Source organism: Brachyistius frenatus, unplaced genomic scaffold (genome assembly GCF_029030835.1).
Source record: "Brachyistius frenatus isolate BFR_SWC_R1_liver_20210118 unplaced genomic scaffold, ASM2903083v1 Contig_310, whole genome shotgun sequence".
NCBI classification, from domain to species: Eukaryota; Metazoa; Chordata; class Actinopteri; family Embiotocidae; genus Brachyistius; species Brachyistius frenatus.
The window spans coordinates 132,500-153,084 of record NW_027210909.1 but is presented as its reverse complement, the minus strand read 5'-3'; the positions used below and the strand labels follow the sequence as shown (position 1 = coordinate 153,084).

Below are 20,585 nucleotides of genomic sequence, written 5' to 3'. Positions count from 1 at the left end.
GTTTTGAGTTTGATCCTATTGAATATGTTTGAAATAAAAACGATTTCTTCCTGGGAATTAAAAAAAAATAAAAAATTAATGGATGCAATCAAATGTGAAAACCAGCACACTTATGGGAGATATATTTTGGTGCCAAATTTTGTTTTGGTGGATTTATTTTTTGACGTTCAATAAGCAAGATGCACCAATAAAACGCAAACAAAATGAATATGTTTAAGAATCTGGCTGAACGTTAGGGGTCTGTCAGGGGTAAATAGAGCTTAATATTGATTTCACATCCAGAATACAGATATATGAAGTCCAAGGGGAGCTCAGTGCGCTTTCATCTCTCCTTCTTCCTTCAGCGAAGTGAACTGAGGTCATTTGGAAAGAAACTCGGCCATTGTTTTCTTGTCCAGCATTTGCTGCCCATTAGCACAGACCACTGCTTGTGTCCAAAGACTGAAGATACTTTTTCACGAGGGATTTTTCTCTCACAAAGCAATTTCTACCAACATGACCTCTAATTCGAATTTATCCAACATGCGACGGCTGGTAGAACAACTCAAGCTCGAGGCCAGCGTGGAAAGAATCAAGGTAAAAGAGAAGATGGTTAAAATATGACATCTTTAACGAACGTGAGTTTAGGGTTTACTAACTTGCTTTTCTTTACTTGTTTAACCACAAACAATGAAAAAAACAGATATTATTAGATTAAAATGTACAATATTACAGTATATTGTTTTGTTTTTGTTTGTTTTTTTAAATTCTACTTGCTTCACTATAGCATGGTCATACATGCTTTGTTAAATCAAAACACCAAACAGAATGTACATCAATTAGTAGACTTACAAAAAATGTGAATTATTTAATTATTTTGGGGCTCTGGGAAATTGAATTATATATATAGAATATATACTTTCACTTAAGTAACATTTTTAATTGATTTTTAATGGAGTGTTTCGCATTACTGTTGCGAAAGGCTGCCGATATAAATGTTATCAAGCTGTTTGTAAACAGATGTTTTCTAGAAGGTAAAAGCTCAAACAGTCAATGGAGAGTGTCTGAGTCCATCTTCCTGCTGAGTTCAACAGATGAAAAAAGATGATGCAAGTTTAATGCAACATGCAGGAGTTGTTTTTTTTTTCTTTCTTCACAGCCTGGCAACTCAAAAGCATTAGCAAATGAAAGAAGGTTTGTACAGGTAAATGTTTGCGTGTTTGTGTTCCCAGGTGTCCCAGGCGGCTGCAGAGCTCCAGCAGTATTGTCTGCAGAACGCAGGCAAAGACGCCCTGCTGGTCGGAGTCCCGACAGGCAGCAACCCCTTCAGAGAACCACGCTCCTGCGCTGTAGTGTGAAGGTCAGACTCCACAAAGAGAATATAGCCTCGCATACAGCCTTGTTTGTAAGTAACACACCTGTTATTGCAGCTGAATTTCAAATGTGAAATGAAATTTTGCACCTTTTGCAGAGGAAGAGGAAAAGAAATGGAGGATCTCACTCACAGAAGAGGAGAATTTTTTTTATATGATTTTAATGTCATGTTTTTGTAAGAGAAATGTGTTAAAAAAATGACTTTTGTGTTGTTGTACTACATGGTCAAACAAATGTTATTTCGGTAACACATTAAATGTTATTATGTAAACCTGTTTCATCTGAGTCTTTATTGAAATGCATTTTGAAAGCTAACTCTGTGTACGTGTGCTCTCAGCAGACGGGGGCCAGGTCCTCCAGTGGATTGTACAAAGCGGATGTTTGCAGCCGAGCTCTAAATGACTCCGTGGAATCTGGTGGCGTCGGAGCTTCCTGACCTTCAGTCTAAGTTAGGAGCACAGGCAGCGAGAGGAAATTGAGTCTTCCTGTTTAAAACTGCAGACTCTGTGCAACATTTCACTCGGCCTTTTGGGCTTTTTAACACTGTTTGGACTCATCTACGAGCTCGAGGCTCTTTTAGGGTAGAAATACATTGTGAATCACTGTGATGTAGGAGGTGGATAACACACAGAACATGACTTATGCTTGTATTTGAGCGCTTGTTCACTTAAATCGATCTGTTTATTTATTGAATGTATTTGTATGTTTTGTGTAAAACTGAACTAGTACTGTAAATGTGTGAAGATGTAATTGTCCCAGAATCAGTCTAGATCAGCCTAAAAGAGGTCTAGCCAGTCATGAGACAACTCTCTACTTTATCACTTCCTTTTCCTCTCTGTGCACTTTCCATGGGCGAGTCTCAATCCTTTTTGATGCCTCCTTCACGAACAAGCTTTTGCTCAATTATGTGCAACGCTGAGAAGTCCTCTTGTTTAGCACCCTTTGGTGGGGAACGGACAGAAAAAAATATCGGCAGGACAATTGTTTCTAACAAAGAATTCTGGAAAATAATAAAATTGCTGTTATGCAGATTAATGAATGGGATTGAAGACGTCTCTGAAGCATCCACGTTTCAAAATCTGTAGCTTCTTTTGCAGCAAAATCCATATTTGTCTACTGTCACCCGGCTATACAGTATTAGCGAAAGCATGTGAACATATTGAGGATTCTTTCAAAGTCTTCACAACATGAATGAGTCTGGAGAGATACGGACGTAAACTACAACTTGAGTGGTTAGCGGAGGCAAATGAGCGTGAGACGGTAATTTTAGCTTCAGATGGAAATTGTAAAAAAAAAATAGCCTTGGGCTTAAGGGGATTAAGTATGTGATTTTAATTAGTGTTCATTCAGTAAGCCCTTCATACACGATGGATTGAAGAGCTCACGTAGAATTCAAAACAGACTTAACACCAGGGTGTAAAGCAGTGTTTCACTGTTTATTCTGGTTGAAGTGTGGGGGTCAGGGTGTTGTATTACTCTTTAATGAAAGGTGATTTATTAATACTATCCACATGTGATTTTTGTGGGGGTTGTACTGGAATATTTCTTATTGGCAGGAGCATTTGCCAGGCAACCAACACAGAAACGGTCAAGGAATCTGATAGATAAACATGTATTTACACTTACACAAACACCAATTAACCCTTACAGAAACATAGCATTATAACTGGCGAGCTTTAGAAGTGCTGGGAGCTGGTTTATTGCTACCTGGACATAGCCAGGATAGATGTTTCCCTGTTTCCAGTCTTTATGCCAGGCTTACCAGCTACTGCCTGCAGCTTTGTCAACAACGCATACAAGTGCTAATAGATAATAATAAATATGTCATCTAACTGTGGGCAAGAAAGCACATTTTCCAAAATATCAAACTATTCATTGAATACAATGGCACAGGTACAACAACGTATGAAACAACGGCCTGAAGTATCCTAAAAGCTACAATAGAAATAATGATCCAAAACATAGTCGTTGCAAATGTGATAACTGACAAATCCAAACTGTAAAAACACAAATGCTTCATATGTGAAGGGTATTAATATAGAATTTCTTACCATACAAACCAAAGGTGCAAAAATTATTTTATGAAGGTGTCAAATTACACCATCTGCTGGCTGAGTTTAGGACAGAAATCATGGATGTATTAACAGTTCCTATAATAGGTTGCTTGAGTAAAGGTAGCCCTATCAAAATGTAGAAACAGTCAATTACAAGCCAAACACCTGCATTGGGATTTTTTTATTATTATTATTATTATTGTTAAGGTGTGTAGGTATTAATGTGTTAGTATAAGCATCATATGTTTTCAGTAAAAGTACAATATTTGGCACTCAAGTGTAGAAGTATAAAGTGTCACGAGAAAGAACAATGCAATAGTTGTTGCCTGTTGCATAACTTTCTTCCACTTTCGTCTAACTCTGCAGGAATCGGTCCTGACCCACAAGAATCCAGATGTGGCAACAATCCATTTCAGTATCTGATTTTGTCCGTCCCCCTACATTTATCTGCTCTCTGTTGGTCCAGGAAACTTCTCAAAACTCCAAAAAGACAAAGCAGTAGAAAACACGAATAGAACCGGAAGTCCTTAGCTGGTGAATAGGTTGCTGTTTATTGTCAGTGACGGCTCCACCTGTCAACCTTTCTTCAGAAAAGGAGCGTCAGGATTAAAGCAGCACTTTTTCTTTGAAGAGGAAATAACCTGAATAGCTTGAATTGTGTCATCCTTCCCCTTTAAAGGTGTGGGTGGGGTGCAGAGAGCAGAGTTGGGTTACAGACACACCCCCTTTTCTATTCTCACACCCTGCACTTCGGTCCAGTCAGTCCAGAGAGACTCTTAGAGCTGCATGTGTGTGCGTTTGTCATAGCTTCAGAGTTTCCTGATTGATTATGAACTTAACCGACATCAATGAAGAACCGCAGCACGACACAGAACTGGCGAAGCTCCACATCGTGTACACGCCTTTTTCAAAGGTCACTGACCTCTGAGAAAGGACTGATCCAGTCTGACTTCTATTTGTCAATGAGACTGAATTTTCATGTATCGGATGAGCGCTTTTATGAAGTAAGGAGATGGCCACGGTGTACAGACTCTGTTTAGGAATAGTAACGGGTAAGATTTACTGTTGTTTCATACATTTTCTTGAATCTGCGTTCACCTTACTCTCCCATTGCTCGTAAACAAAAGGCTGGATTTATAATATTGAGTTTGGAAACCTCGAAACAGACTCATTCAAGGGATGTTTATGTGTAATTCTTGTTTTGAACACGTTTCTTGTGACAGTTTCTTCTTAAAGGAGTGTCTGAGGCCAGTTTATGAGTTAATCCTGTATTTGTTTCTACTGATGGTGCTTTACCATCTATATCCTTTCAAACTAATGCAGCCAAATCAGGTCCGGAGACACTTCCTTACGAAGAAATATTTGTGCATTAAGCCTCAGTGTTGATACATCCTATATATATATATATATATATATAGGCTTCCCCAAGTATGGCATGTGGGAACTCTTTGTGATATCTTTGTCTCTAGGTTCACATAGTCAGTATAATGATTATATATGACAGAGCTGGGAAATTATCATGACATGTCTTTAGAGTGGTAAAAGTCATGTCATCTCTTGTTCGGATCCTTTGAGGGGAACGTGGACACAAACGGGCACATTTTAGCTGTGTGTGATGGGCTTCTTGTTTGTGTTTGTGACTGCAGCTCTGGCCTTATGCAAATGTTGCCCGGCAGAGTGGAATGCCACCGACGAGTCTGCCAATCGAACTGTGCCCTACTGTCGTCGCCACGGCAACAGAGAAAATTGCACAGGTAAATACGGACAGCGAGGCGAAGAGTCGCTCCTTTACGTGGTGCTGCTTATGATGTTCGAAAGGTTTCATGAATAAATGGACAGAGCACCAGATGTGGATATAAAAAAAAAATAATAATAATACAAACACATCTGGATGCACTTTTTTTTTTAAAGGAAAGGGGTAAAATACGGACACATGACATAATAAGGAATTTCATTATCTTAAAAACTATAACACCCCTTGGCAGGCAGGGTGAAAGAACTAGTTGTTCTAATTGCAGAAAATTGTGATAAAATTGTGGTAAAAACATTTGCTTTGAACTATTTTGCCTTTGTTTGATGGATTAACGGCATCAAAGGAAATACAAATCAAATAGTCCTTAACTACTTAATACTACCAATGGAGCCGCTGAGTTTTGAATGGCATCTGCTCACGTCGTACATTGTTGGCAAGCACTAAGCCTCAGTATAAACTACTTTAAGAGGCTAAAACCACAGCAGAATACACAGCAACATAGTTTATTTTCTGTTGTCTAGAGGGGAACATGCTTGTTATGTCATTATTTTAAGATTTAAGAAACAAAGTGGGCTCTGTCAAAGGTTTGCTGCTTTAAAATATGTGTATATATATCAATTAGTGAGCGTTCACAGGTGCTAAAGACATTTCCCTTCGGACAGAACAAAGCCAGCTATTTTGTTTGCAGTCTTTATGTAAGGCTCAGCTAAAGTGGCTGCTATCTTTAGCATCATAGGTGACAAAAATGAGGTCATACCGGCTAACAACAAAGCAAATAAAAAAATACTTTCCAAACTACCTCTTTAAACTTTGTAACCGGAGATTTTTCCGTGCCGGGTCTCATGTTTCAACTAACAAGTGAAGCGCTCTCATTGATGTTACCTGAGCAGCAGTGTAGCTCATTTTCAAGGATTATCTCATGAGAATGGGTTGTAAAGATAGCGGCAGTGTTATTGGAAGCACTGTGTGAAACTGGTGGTCAGAGGTTCAGCGTTACGACCTACTGGCAGCTGTAGGGTGTTTTAGTTTGTGTGTTTGTGAGTAAGAGAGAGACAGGGAATTACAACTTTTCACGTTTCACTTTGTAAAGATTGGTATTAATTGAAGCACGTGGTTAACGAGACCTTAATGACACCAGGCCTCTCCTGGCACTCATCATCATCATCAGCGTTCCTCACTGGATCGTATTGCAAACAGTGTATTTATACATCAGGCCGAGTCAAAAGGTGAAGCAAGCTGACGGAACGTGACACAGTTACAGAAAGAGACATTTGGTGAAATAATCTCATCTGTTTTCCTGATTAGAGATTTCATCTTTTGGATTAGAAGATTGATTTGAATCTCATGTTTGTACATTGAACTGTGGCTGTCCTTGAAAGACAAACATCTTTGTATGCAACGAAGGCAAAATGACAAGTCCCTGGTGTGGCTGAAGTAAACAGAGGAGGGAGTCTAAATAGGCTGAGCTGTAATTTCACTAACAAAACATGCTGTTTTCTGAACCTTAACCCAGATTTTTTTAGTCAAACTTTAAGCCGAGCAGTTTGGATGTGCCATTCTGGAAGACCAACAATATTTTGCTATTAATTAATTTTAAAGCATTTATGCCTATATACTAGCAGGGGAGTAGCTTTACTTACCATAAAGATGGGAAATAAGGGGAAACAGCTTGTCCAAACAGAATCTGCCTGGCATTACAATGGGGACTATTTCTTGGCCGGCCCGTAGAGGTAATGTGTTAATTGTTGAGCCTCAGAGAGGCATATAGGTAACCATGCTAATTGTTCCCCCTCCCCTTATTTCCAGCGGTAGCTTTTTTATTAATACTGTTTCAGGTGGGTATCGATTTTCTCCTGTAACTTCGAGCAAGTGTTTTTGCCAAAATGTCAAACTATTCCTTAAGACTAGAAATACCAAATGAGAAGCTCTTATGTTTTTAATTTCTCTGTTCATCATTTTCTATATTGCAAGAGTTGATCAAATGCTGCACTTACCTGAAACTAATTACAGAGGCTATGATTTAATTTCTACTGCAGACACAATAGATACAGGACAGTGGAATGGCCACTTCTCAAAGTGTCCCGAGGAACTGAGGCACTACTGCGTCCACGGGGAATGTCGTTACATTAAGGAACAGAAGACGCCGTCCTGCAGGTGAGACACAACAGCTGGAAATAAGTTAGAAGCCTGGCAACAAACACAAATAAATATAGGAGCAGTAAGAGAAGTCTGTTCTAATTCTGCACCAAAGTGAATTTTCAATGTTCAGTCCTGATGTATTTGGAGAAGCAGACAAACAGACATCTGCAAGGAAAATGAAAAGCACAAGAAAAATATAAAGTTGTAAAAGTAATTTTCTTTCCTTTGTCTCAGGTGTATGAGCGGTTACATCGGCACCAGGTGTGAATATGTGGACTTGGACTGGCGCATAGGAGAGAAACGACAAATCATTATTGCCTGCATCATTGCAGGGCTCGTATTCTTAATTCTTCTCATTGTTTTCATCTGCGTCTGTTCACAGTAAGCCTTTGTTTGTGTGTGTGTGTGTGTGTGTGTGAAGAGACAGACGAAATGTGTTGTTGTTTTTTTAATAAAATGTACTAAGAGGAACAGTTTGGCATTTTCAAAATGCAGCAAAGCCTGCAGCTACTCAGGGGTCAAACCGGGCACTCTACTGCTGAGGACATTTTCTCTTGTGTGGTATGAACCCAACACCTCCAGTCTTTTTGCTGAGCTGAGCTGAGCTGAGCTGAGCTGAGCTGACTGACTGTAGTTTGTAATTCAGCGTATAAACATTAGTGTCAAGAAATGACCTCGTATAACTTTTGGCAAGCAGTATCTTTCCCCAGTCCGTTCCTTTGAACTATAACACCTGCATGATTGTGGTTTTGTTTTTACTGCTGCATATAAATGCTCTCGGCTCCTGTGTGGCCGCTTCTCTCCCAGTTGTAGGTGCAGATTGTGTCGGCGGAGGGGCAGACGGAGGGAAGAAGCGAGGAATGGTACAGAGAAGCTCAGTATGATGGACACCAGAGCACCACCCGCGGTCTTAACATCAGACTCAACAGAGCTGTCATGTACTAACTCTGTATGAGTAGTTTGTGTGAGCTCATCCACAAGTGACGACGGAGAGCTGCTGCCTTTTGTCTCACAGTGACGGCAGTGAGCTCCAGGAGGTCTCAGGACGCCGCTGAGGCCTGAAAGGAAGAACGATTCAGGATAAAAGTGCTCCCCCCCTTCTGAGCTTGAAGCCCAGGAGTTTGTGCCGTTCCTTTTAAAGAAGTGTTTGAAAGTTCAGTGAAGCTTCAGAACAGAGAAGACGCCTTCTGGGATTTATGATAAACACAAGTTGGAGGAAAGTGTTTGGCAACTTGTGAGCTGGCAAGGACACTTTTCTTTTTCCAATGCTGTGGAGCAACAAGAGCATGCCTTTCACAGAGTGCTGCTGCCGGCTCAGCGCTAAATTAACTGTTGCCATGTTGGAAAAAGCTGCGACACCAGCTGGGAGTCAGTGATAAGGCTGTTAGTGGTCTCAGTTGGCCACAAAATGAGAGGACAGGGACTGTATGACAAAACTGTCATTCAGTTTAGTGAACTGTAGTCATGTAAATAAACTAATAAATGCATATAAATCTTACACATACCACCAGCATCATTCTGGTACTGTTTCTACCGCTGGTTTTACTTTAGTGTCATTTCACAGATGCACAGTATTTGAACATGTGCACCGCAAAATCATCACTCACCCCCCCAATCAACAGCAACGCCTCCATATAAACTCACAGAGATCATTGTTCCCCACCAACATTAGCAGTGCAAGAAGAGCCTCATGCACTATATAGCCACTAAAGGCTGCGGTTCTGGAGCCCCGAGTCGGAGGAGGACAAGGAGAACTTGTGCAGGAGGCTTTTTTGATCTGTATATTTGGAGCCGAGCAGCCTCCAGAACAGCTGAGCCTGTGTATGTGTCACGGCTCGACTGAGGTGAAAGTGCTCCACTGTATGAGACAGTTTCCAAACTGCCAGCCTTTCGCTGAGATTTCAGCGTGTATCTGTGCGAGTATTAATCCTGAATGTAGTCAGGAGAGAGTCAGGACAAAGTCAGCAAAGTCTTCTCTTGCTGTTTATATATATATATATATATATATGTGTGTCACATATCAATAAACATGCCTTTGGTATATATGTACTGTACATTTACATGATTTCATTGTTTTTCAAAATGTCCCAATGTTATGCAGTGGTTTCTAAGAAATGTTACTCGACATGCCCTCAGTCTGTAGACGGACTGACGAGTTGACAACAGGTTCTTTTCATCCAGATGATCAGTCCTAATCTCTTTTCATAACATCTTTTCAGTCCTATTATGTCAACAGTCACAACACAGACTGTGTGGCCTATGTGAACAAACTCGTGAGACATCTTCATATTAAGGCAGGATTTGACTTCCTTTCAGGTGATTGTACTTTGCAGTTTTACTGTGTTGTTGAGTTTCCTTGATGCCGCTGCAGTCAGCAGTGTGAGCCAACAAATACCAGTGTGAGACATAACAAAGTGCTGTCATCTGACACAATGTGACTTAATCCTGCTGCCGCACGGGGAATTATCTTGTATCTGAATTTGTCCTTGATGCCAACACTGCCGAAGTTACCCGTAGTAAGCGAAGGTTCACAAGAATGAAATCAACAGCAGCACAGTGGAACGAACAGGTGGCAAAGCTTCGTTCAGAGTATTTGTAGTAGGTTGGTTTACAAAAATGATGACTTAAGAGATGTCAATGTGGCTCACAGGAAGAAGAAGAAGAAGAAGAAGCAATCAATCAAACACAAACAGTTTGACATTTTGAGAAATACATTTGCCCTTTCTTGCTGAGATTTTGATATAAAAAAAAAACGAGTGATGTGACTCATAGTCTGTGGTTAATATGAAGCTGAAGTTAGCAGTTGTTCTACTTGGCTGAGCACACACACAAACTGGAAACAGAGAAATGCAGTTGGCCGTTTCTTGGCTTCACCGACAGACACGAGGGTGGTATTGATCTGCTCATCTGGTAACAGTTGGCTATTTCGCAAAATGTCTGCTTCAAGACACCTTCTCCTCGCTGTCTGTCTGTCTGTTCTTCCTCTTGGTATACGTGCTGGCAGCCGCTTTGATTTTCAAACATCTCAACAGCTGTTGTTTGCTGTAATTTCTTAAATGTTTTGGAGGCCTTTAAAAAATCTCATTAAGGACAAATCTGCTTAAATTGAATCGAATTAAAAAGACACCAGGCTGGATGCATTTTGCAATAAACCAATTCATTCATTTAGTTCATCCCTTTGCCGCAAATGCTTGTAAAAGAACTCATTTATAAGTGTGCAGCAGGTCAACGTTGAAGTCAAGCATGAGGAGTTATGATTGAAATACTTTTAAAAACACTTCAGTATTCTGAAAACTGTCAATAAGTGAAAAAAGCATTTTCTCAAACATAAATAATGGTAGATTTGAGGATTTTAAATTGTATTAAACTGCCTTCATGTTTTGCCTGCTGTAAGCACCAAGCTTCAGTTTTGTTTTCAGACACATCCATCTTCCGCTCTGTTTACGATGAAAGTGTCAGGATCTTTGACCTAATTTCAGGTGGCCTGTGTGCCCGGCTGGCTTCAAACAGTGACAGCTGTAGTATGCTGGAGTTTCTATATGAGGGGTGTGTCTGTGAGACTTGGAAATGAGGCTGATAAGACAGACAGACAGATACCAGCTATATATTTAGAGCGGAGACGCAGTAAAATGTCTCTTTTATAAACCGGTGGTGTCATTGTGAAACACCTTAAACGGTTGTAAGCGTCAGTTTACTTCGAGTGGACATTAGACCTTGGATGACATGTGACTAACTCAACACAGTTTTCACACTGACGGCTAACAGCTCCATCTGCTCTCCTTTGGTATGGGTGCAGGCCGGTGGCTCCAACAGCTGTGCTGTGACTACCAAACAGTTGGAGAATGCTTCACCTCACAGGGCGACACATACATCAGCACTGGAAGGGAACATGGGGGGGTTTGTTCAGGAGGACTGAGCTGTGATTTGTATCCTTGCCCTCTTTCAAGCCGTTTGTTTACAGTTTTGTAGTTTATATGAAGGCCACTAGAGGTCAGCAGAGCACAACAACCTTTTCAGACACCAGCGGTAGAAAGTAACTAAATACATTTACTCAATTTCATTATAATTTGGAGGTCCTTTTACTCCACTACATTTAAAGGGAACGTATTGTACTTTCTACTCCACTGTATCTATTTAAATGCTTTAGTTACTATAAAGATGAAGATTTCACAGAAATCTCTCGAGTCGTTTTAATGTAAAAGCTGCAAAAGTTATTTGATTGTTTTTACCCTTTTTTTATTTGTATGTTTTTATATTGTACGTTATGTTTTTGTTTGAGACGTCTGGGATTTTTTTGTTTTGTTTTGTTTTGTTTTGTTTTGTTTTGTTTTGTTTTGTTTTGTTTTGTATTATTATTTGTAGAATTTCTGGTTTCATTTGTTGTTTATGATATTATTTTAACTTTTGGATTGTGCACCTCCTGGGATGTGGGAGAAGGATGGGATTCAAACTCGCATTCACTGCCATTTATTGCACCGAAGCAACCATATAAAGCAGCAGAGGTATTAAAGCACACAGAGTCCAGCACTGCAGTCGTGAAGAGGAGGAGGAGGTGGTGGAGGCAGACGGAGGAGGTTTGTTCCGACGAGAATTTACTCGAAACTAAATAATGGTGCTGACCTTAAATCTGAATCAATAAATGTTTGTTTTCAGCGGGAAAAAAACTGATGTGAAGCTGTAGAGCTGGTGCTCCCTGCTCCATCAGCTGATCCAGAGTCAGTTCCTGTAAAACTGTGGTTTAAAGACTCTTCACTGTGTGTCTGTAGCTCAACATATAAACGTATTTACGCTGAAATCCCAGTGAGCTATTTGAAAGCTTTGAAGTACAGGATTTGATTATTTCCTCCTCCAATGGATTTCTATTAAAATATCATTGGCAGTATTACTATTAGTTTTAATGCTATTTCTGCCAGATGTAACAAAGGGAAAAGTGCATGATCAGTTTCGTGTGACCTACATGCATTTTTGGAAAAGGGGACAATTCACAGGAGGAAGGAGCAGCTGTCACTCTCCCTCATAAAACTCCTCCAGCGATCTGAAGATATCTTCCTAAACTTGGAGGCTCAAGAAACCATGAGTGGAAAAATTGCAGACATTGGAACAGATATTTGTGAAAGTAGAGATTTTCACTCTCGCAGAGCTTTATTTGTATTTTCTGTCAATGAAGGATCTGATATGATGATTTTGTTGGTACATAATCTCAAAACCAAGAGGAAATGTTTGGTGAAGGAACACTATACCCGGATGATTCTGATTGTCTTTCCTTTCATTCTGGTTCCAACAAATAAGAAAATGGATCCTGCCATGTTAACTTTATGCACAAGGAAAAGGATTTGTTTTCCTTTGCATTCACTCATCATCATCATCATGATGATGATACATCATTTCGCCCACATGGTCCTGCCCCTCTTATCAAATTAAACTGTACAGCATGATGAATATCGGAAATCTGCATCTATGAAATTAACCTCACGTGTTGACATTTACTCAACTTTGCTGCAGACCTCCACGTCTCTGAAACCGATGATAAGCTATGTGAAACCAGTTGGTCAAATTTTAAATTAAGGGCGCTGACACCTCAGTGCACGTAGCAGTTGCAGCTTTAAAAGTTGAATTTTCCAAATCCGACAGCAGCAATAACAAGGGAATAACTCAGAGCCATTTAACTATAAGACGCGATGACTCGGTCGTCTTACAGTCAGATGAGTTACTCAGTGGCAGTGACACTAAAGCATGAAGCATAATCAAGCATATCTACTGAGGAGCCACGTCATCAGCTTGTCAGGCAGAAATAAGCAGCGGCAAATGAGTTAACATTTCAAACCACATAGAAACATCTCTGCCGTGTCAGAATCCATCATTTCTCACCAGTGTAAGTTACTTTTGAAATGTAAGATGACGAGTTTGATATTAGTCACGTATCTCCTAATCTTATCTGACAACGTGTCCAACCACCTTGGCACGGTTGCTCTGAGCGAAGCGCGATCATTTAAAAAGGGCAGACGAGAGACAGTGTGAATTCAAACAAAAGAACAATTCAAAAACGACGCTTAAAATTTGAGCACATACAACTGGATGAATGGAGCTGCTCGGCGGCATCCAGGCGAAAAGAAGCAGAGCAACAGGATTCATGTTACGTTTTATAGTCGGCACATAACCGTTTTAACAAACGAGACACATTATGATGTGACTGCTACGTAATCAGCAATATTTTAAATAGTAAATGTCATACAATTACTATCACTTGTATTTCGTCATTTATATACACGTGAAGTTACTCCCCAACACCGTTTAGCACATATTCCGTGTTCAAATGACGAGGGCTTTTAAAGTTTGCCACAAATCCGCACAGTTCATCCTCTGCATATCAGAGGTCAAATCAATTTAATCAGCGGGCTTGAAATGATTCATCCTGTTTGCAAACAAATTCGGCACATGTCGAATTTTGCTAACACATTTCAGAGTTAGGGTTCAAAAGTTTTCACACCTTTTTTTTTTTCTCGAACAGACGTCACGTGGCTGAAAGAAAAAACACAACAACAAACAACAGTTATGGTTCAAGGACATGAATAAAATTGCACTATGAAGGTTTTCGGATTTCTAACAATAAATGTTGACGCTCTAATCCATGAATTTGCAGATTTTTGTATACTCCGAATCAAATCTGAGTAACCCTTGGAGCCTTACAACTATAAAGTGTCATGACTTAAGGGTAAGTCATGGTTTCCTTGACTTTGACTGACCGCAGCTTTAAAAAACAAAAACAAAAAAACCACGATGGAAACCTCATGACAGCAAGAACAGCTTCCTTGTTTATTTGTTTGAAAGAAGCAGGAGGGAGGCAGAGATAGTGATGAAGAAACTGAGAACAGATGTGCGAGTGGGAGGGGGGGTGGGGGGGGGGGGGGTCAGGTGACTGCAATTAGAGGGAAACTCCGGGAGCCTCCAGGGCTGAATGGGGAATAGCAGGTCAAAGTCCAAATGAGGAAATTATTAGTTGATGGATTCATTAATTGGAACAATTTGACATTTATCCCTCTCTTTAACGGAAGGTCTGTTGTAAGGACTTTTTGTTGTTGTTGTTGTTGTTATATGCCCTGAGATGACTACGTTGGGATATGGCACCATATAAACCAAAATGTAATTAATTATTGAAGTCTTTTTTAATAGCAAAAACCGCTACATGTTTCTCAGATGCAAACTGTAGTTTGAGTTTCCCCAGGTTTGGATAATAGTGTACTCAAAGATTAGGGCTTTTGACAGTTTCTCAGACAAAACAAATGTTCAGTTTTGAGTTTACAAATCAATTGGAAGCATACTAAATTAGAAGTAGGCGAATGGACCACTGAATCTCCAATAGAGAGACCATAAATCATCTCACGAAAGCTTTAATAACCCTTCACTTGGATAGGGTGTGTGTGTGTGTGTGTGTGTGTGTGTGTGTGTGTGTGTGTGTGTGTGTGTGTGTGTGTGTGTGTGTGTGTGTGTGGTGCGTACCACCTATCTATTTACAATGGAGCCTAAATCTATCAGACTATATGTAATTCCCACAGTTTAAATTGTAAGCCTATAAGACAAAAGAATAGCCTATGTTTTTTATTTATTTATTTATTTTTTTCTCAACATTAGAAGCATTATAAGATAGATTTGTCCTCCTCGTGGCATCTAATCAGGACCAAGGACAGCGCCGGGTTGCGCCTGATCGCTGCGTCAAGACGCTTTTTCACGGTTGGAGAGCTGAGACGCACTGAGAAAATCTCAGAGCAACACTACAACCTGAAGTAGAGCTCCGTCACATACACAGCAACGATTTTTCTACTTTTTAAAACAATTTTGTTTGGAAAAATTGTGCAATGTGGTGGCCTATTTAAGGTTAGAAGTTATATTTAACATAGAGGCTGGCGCATGAAACGAAATCCAAGTATTTTTCCCAAGACATAAATCTTTGGATCTGGGCATGACTTCGGTAAACATCGTCGTGTATTCAAGTTAAAATGTCAGGAGAATTTATCGACGCCAACTACGAAGGCTCCGATGGGAGAGTCTGTGCTGGATCCTTCAACTTCAGTTGTATTTTCAACACAACCAACCGCTCCTACGACTTGTCAGACTTGGGCAAAACGAATTTGGGAGATGGCGCCGCTGTTGTGAGGATTATCATCTCTGTAATTTACTCTCTGGTTTGTGCACTGGGTCTGGTTGGGAACTTATTGGTCTTGTACCTCATGAAAACGAAACAGATGTGGAAAAAGTCGTCCATCAACCTTTTCGTAACGAGTTTGGCGGTGACTGACTTCCAGTTCGTGCTGACTCTGCCGTTCTGGGCGGTGGAAAACGCGCTGGACTTTACTTGGCTTTTTGGCAACGCTATGTGCAAGATAGTTTCCTATGTGACTGCTATGAACATGTACGCCAGCGTGTTTTTCCTGACGGCTATGAGCGTGGCGAGGTACTGCTCCCTCGCCTCTGCGCTCAAAGGACGGCGGCGGCGGACGCGCTGCTGCTCCGCACGGTGCATCACCGTTTTCATCTGGTTCGCCGCTGTCTCAGCCGCTCTGCCACACGCAGTTTTCTCCACGACGGTGACAGTCACCAATGAGGACTTGTGCCTCGTCAAATTCCCGGAAACCAACGGAAGCGCGCAGTTTTGGCTGGGACTTTATCACTCTCAGAAAGTGCTTGTTGGTTTTGTGGTGCCTCTGGTCATCATCTCCGTCTGCTATCTGCTCCTTTTGCGCTTCATCAGCTCCAAAAATATCAACACCTCCAGCGCCAAACGACGCGCCAAGGTCACAAAGTCTGTAACCATTGTGGTATTGTCCTTTTTCCTTTGCTGGCTGCCCAACCAGGCGCTAACAGCGTGGGGCATCCTCATCAAACTCAACGTCGTTCACTTCAGTTACGAGTACTACACCATGCAAGAGTATGTGTTCCCCGTGTCCGTGTGCCTGGCGCACTCCAACAGCTGCTTGAATCCCATCTTGTACTGCCTGATGAGGCGGGAGTTCAGAAAAGCGCTGAAAAAACTCTTCTGGCGGATGACTTCGCCGACCCTGACCACAATACGGCCGATCACAGCCAGCACAAAGCCAGACGAGCAAGGGCAAATCCTGGTCCCCATCAGCGCGACCGGGGAGCCCGCTGTGGTGTTTTATCCTCCGGGGGCTGCTGTTTACAATGACAGGCGAGATCTGCCGCAAAACAGCACTTAGTCAAAAGTGCCTTGGGTACATTGTTTTGAATAATCTCTTGTTGTTGTTTTTGTTTTTGTTGTTGTTGTTGTTGTTGTTGTTTTGCCTCAGTTGTCAGAAAGCTTAAGTTGGAGTACAAGTTGGATCTGCATTATTACAAAGGTCTCTTTTTCTGTCAGTGACCAGCAATGATTCATACTAGTCAGAATCATCATGAAGTTTGTGATTTTATACTGACTGCTTTTACAGAGAAATAGAAGAGGGCTCTTTCCCTGTGTATAAGACAGAAGAATAAATGTTTTGAATGTACAACGTTTGTCCAAAGAGGTTTTAATGTACAGGTAAAGTGCATGGATTACATGTGAGACACTGGCTGATCCTTCTCTCAAAGCTCAAAATAGCATTCGGTTTTAAATGCCAGTTACAGCAATCTCAGGGGTCATGTTATGTTATGTTATAGTGAAAAGAAAAAAAAATAACGTCAGTATGCTTATTTCAAATTTGTGGAAAAGAGAGCTTTAATGGAGAAATGGTACTCTGCATTTGCTGTTTTCCCGAACCGAGTTATTGTTATTATTTTAGGATGAACATCAGACACTGCAGTCTTGAAATAATCTTGCTGTTACATGAAATCTTTAAAAATTGCGGAACTTTCTTTATTTCTAATTGGTGGGATTTTGAAACAATTATTAAAACTATTCAAACAAGCCTTTCATTTTTAATGTTCTGGGTTTTGCGCGAGTTTGAGGATTTCAGAAAAACATTCTATGATTGCCTTAATTTCAAAATGTTTTATTTGCCATTGAAACACAACACGTGTAAATAAATACCTCTGTATACTAAGATAGGAGGTAATCAATCTCGTATTCAAATCAAAACCATGTGAAAAATTGAGAGTATTCAAGAGAAATTAGCAGCATTTTAAATGGAATCTTTTGGACTGCTACAGATGGCAGTGCTTAATCTACAGTGAATGCTGTCGTGTTCAGGAGGTTAGGGGGGCATATTTCTCACTCAATCTCGTTTATTCACATCCATTCAAGGCATCAGTGACTTTTGATGAACAGGAGCAACTTTAGCACCAAATATGAAACCAACTGAACAGCAGTTAAGAGTCAGAGATGACAGAGATGCTGTTAAACGAGGTGTTCACACCCCCCACAGTCATTTGTCTTTGAAGTGAAACCCTACATCAGTAAACACTTTTTAACTGTCAAGAGAATGATGTTCTCCCACAGACCCATCAAATCTCCCTTTTGGACCAATTGCAAGACCTCCATAAACTATTCATATTTCAGAAAGCCACTGACAAAGGGAGGAAGATTGTATTTAGGTCGGAGAGAGCTTTGCTGCTTAAAGAAAGAGTTCACAAACTTTAAAACAGAAGAAACGATCTGATTCGTTGGCATTGTACAATTGCCTGGAGTCGAGGTTTACGGAGAAGCTGACACATGCAATGCCCTTCAGCTGATGTGATCATTTCCAGTACTTCCTTTGGTCCATTAACTTTGTCAACAGCGTCACCAATTAAGAAGAGCAGAAGAAAGATGAACTCGGAAAGACTGGGCCACAGTTGGATGCATTCAGAGAGCACTGCCTCCTGGTAGTGAAAGAGGGAGTTAAAGAGGGCGAGGAAGTTCAATGGAGCCTGATTATACATGCGTGGGAAACCCTATGCCTGGGGCTTCCAGGTTTGGGCAAGCGAAGCAATATCAGACAACATCTGCCGCTCTGATGTGTTGTTATGTGCAGGGAACACACGCCAAGTCTGAGCTCTAAGAGATATATAGCGAAGACGTTTTAATCAACACTTCCTGCAGAGGAACACAGCAGAACACATTTTCATTTCTTTACCTCTTGCTCGTCAAACTTCTTGAGTTCTGGAACAGTCTGCCCAGTGCCTCATGAGCCAGACGTCGGGTTTTCAGAAGGGTAGAGGCTGAAAAAACAAAGCAGAGGAGGCTTTGACTTCAGAGTGGAGCAAAGTCACAACACCTCTGCTGCGAGGTGCCAAGGCCTGTTGAAGTGAGCAGGCCATCTGCTGTGAAGACGTCAAACCGATTTATGGGTGGGATCGATTTGCTTTATTCCTTTACAGCCGAGTGAGTACAGGTTGTACATTAAGTCCACACATTTTTTTTCTTGTGCCATAGCATCCTTTGAGTGGTCAATACCCAGCTACAATTCAAGCGTGACTATAAAATTTCCCCTCGGGGATTAATAAAGTAACTACCTATCCTAACCTAACCTAAACAGCAGATCCCTGAAAGGAAAGTCATGAACAAGGTACCTGCAGGCACAGCGGGCAACCTTTTTGGCATCAAAAATCAAAGCCCCGATCCAAGGCAGGCCATCGACAGATAAGGCGAGCGGACAAAGCTCCGGTGTGAAAAAAGATGGCTGACATTTTCCCCCCTCCTGATGTTCGTAGGGATAACGTGGAGCACTCGCCAATGAAAGTTTGAAAAAAAAAAGAGGGGCAGCTGCAGGCACTGTAAGGATGGATATGCAAATAATATAATATGTAGACAGGAAGAAATTGTAGAGGATTGATATAATTAAATATAATAAGTCATTTTCTTACAATGCCTTATAGCAGGGATTGCAAATGTATCTACAGTATACTTAACCTCATTCGATTTTTATTGCACTGTATAAAAGTTTCATGTTTGTAAATACATTTTTAAGATACATATTCCAATATTATTAAATCATCCATAATTTATCATTTAAACCAGTTTAAATTGAGGAACAATTTTTTTTTTTTTTTAAATTCAGCTTTAAAAAAATGTGATGTTTACGTAGCTGGACTCGATATTGTCTTGTTCCAACAAAGGAGCTACCGAAACTCATTTGGTTACTTGCTCATTCAATCCCCTTTTCTGTGTCTGCCTCTAAACTGTGAGCGCCTGGTGAGACAAAACAGTGACAGAGCCTCGAGAAAACCGTACAGTCATATCTGACAGAGATAAGATCAACAGCAGTCTGGAAAAGCCACTGAAACAATCAACGTCCCAAGATAAATACCTGTATGGATTTTTGTTTTGTTTTAAATTAAGCAGCTAGGAGCAAAAGGACTATTTTTTGCACATGGAAACAGGCAAATCTAATTAGAAAGAAATGGCTAATGGCCTCAGGACCTTGGTATTAAATTAGTACACCAGAGCGATCTCTCATGTGGGTGTTGAATCCGGCAGCCACGGTGCAGTGCACACGCACATAACAGTGCACACGCACATAACAGTGCACACGCACATTGAGAACATGTCATCCGGTTTAACTGATTTTTAAAGGTATTTACATAAACTGTGACTGCTTTTTTTTTTTAATGTAACACAAGTACTTTTTTTTTTCAATCAGTTTATCAAAACGTATTTGAAGTGGCCTATTTAATGGCAATAAACACTTTAAAACCGGTGAAATGTCGGTGGACATATTTTTTGTGGTTTCAGATGCAGCAAATGTCTTGTGTGGTGTTAAAAGTTGACACCAGTCAAGAGTGAAAAGAAGCGTTGGAAAGAGAGCAAGCAGCCATTCTGTCTCCTTCCAAAGAGTGGAGACGGACCCGGTGGGGTAACCAGGGCCAAGGAAGGACAACTTGAGTTTTTCCAACACCGGTCACACATTTTTGCTCTCTTCCTCGTGTACTTTTCATGTACTGTCAGTAACTACGCTGCCATTAGGCAGGAGACCGTTCCAGTGGACATTCTCCTCAGCTGCGTTTGAATTGGAAACGTGTCCACTCACTCCTCACTACGCTGTTTGCTGCCTTTAACACTCACTGGTGGAAAACGGCAGACAGCTGTTGACACATTTCTGACACTATTCTGATGTTCTGCTGCAATAATGTGTGGTTTAAAGGCCAATTCTTATCTCTGTGTCACATAAAAAAACACCAGAACATCTGCTCCACACGAGGCCATGGAAATGAATGTTGCTACTTTTGGTTGAAGTACACCAGTAATAACCATAAATTATGTGTTTTTTTGTTGATAAACCGAAGGCATCCTGTGTTTCCTTATAAGACGCTCAGGCGCACGGCACCTCAACTGTGTGAGATTTGAATGGCTTTTTTATTTTATTTTTTTTAAAGGG

At 40.7% G+C, this 20,585-nt stretch overlaps 3 protein-coding genes across 4 annotated transcripts; all 3 read left to right on the top strand.

The window, feature by feature from the left end:
- The first annotated feature begins 405 nt into the window (after nt 1-405).
- Nucleotides 406-1,624, top strand: gng10 (guanine nucleotide binding protein (G protein), gamma 10). The gene is made up of 3 exons (XM_069722962.1): nt 406-576; nt 1,212-1,339; nt 1,451-1,624. Exons 1-2 carry the CDS (start codon nt 496-498, stop codon nt 1,335-1,337), a joined length of 207 nt encoding a protein of 68 aa, XP_069579063.1. The 5' UTR covers nt 406-495; the 3' UTR covers nt 1,338-1,339; nt 1,451-1,624.
- Nucleotides 1,625-4,175: 2,551 nt separating this feature from the next.
- Nucleotides 4,176-9,347, top strand: btc (betacellulin, epidermal growth factor family member). 2 transcript variants are annotated; one of them, XM_069722982.1, is made up of 5 exons: nt 4,176-4,459; nt 5,054-5,161; nt 7,197-7,314; nt 7,534-7,560; nt 8,107-9,347. In XM_069722982.1, exons 1-5 carry the CDS (start codon nt 4,420-4,422, stop codon nt 8,252-8,254), a joined length of 441 nt encoding a protein of 146 aa, XP_069579083.1. In that variant the 5' UTR covers nt 4,176-4,419; the 3' UTR covers nt 8,255-9,347. The 2 variants fall into 2 exon arrangements, with proteins under 2 accessions (XP_069579083.1, XP_069579082.1); XM_069722981.1 differs by having other exon boundaries at nt 7,534-7,680.
- A 5,665-nt stretch (nt 9,348-15,012) lies between these two features.
- rxfp3 (relaxin family peptide receptor 3) lies at nt 15,013-16,802 on the top strand. Its single transcript, XM_069722961.1, has one exon. It carries the CDS (start codon nt 15,294-15,296, stop codon nt 16,509-16,511), a length of 1,218 nt encoding a protein of 405 aa, XP_069579062.1. The 5' UTR covers nt 15,013-15,293; the 3' UTR covers nt 16,512-16,802.
- Nucleotides 16,803-20,585: the final 3,783 nt, after the last annotated feature.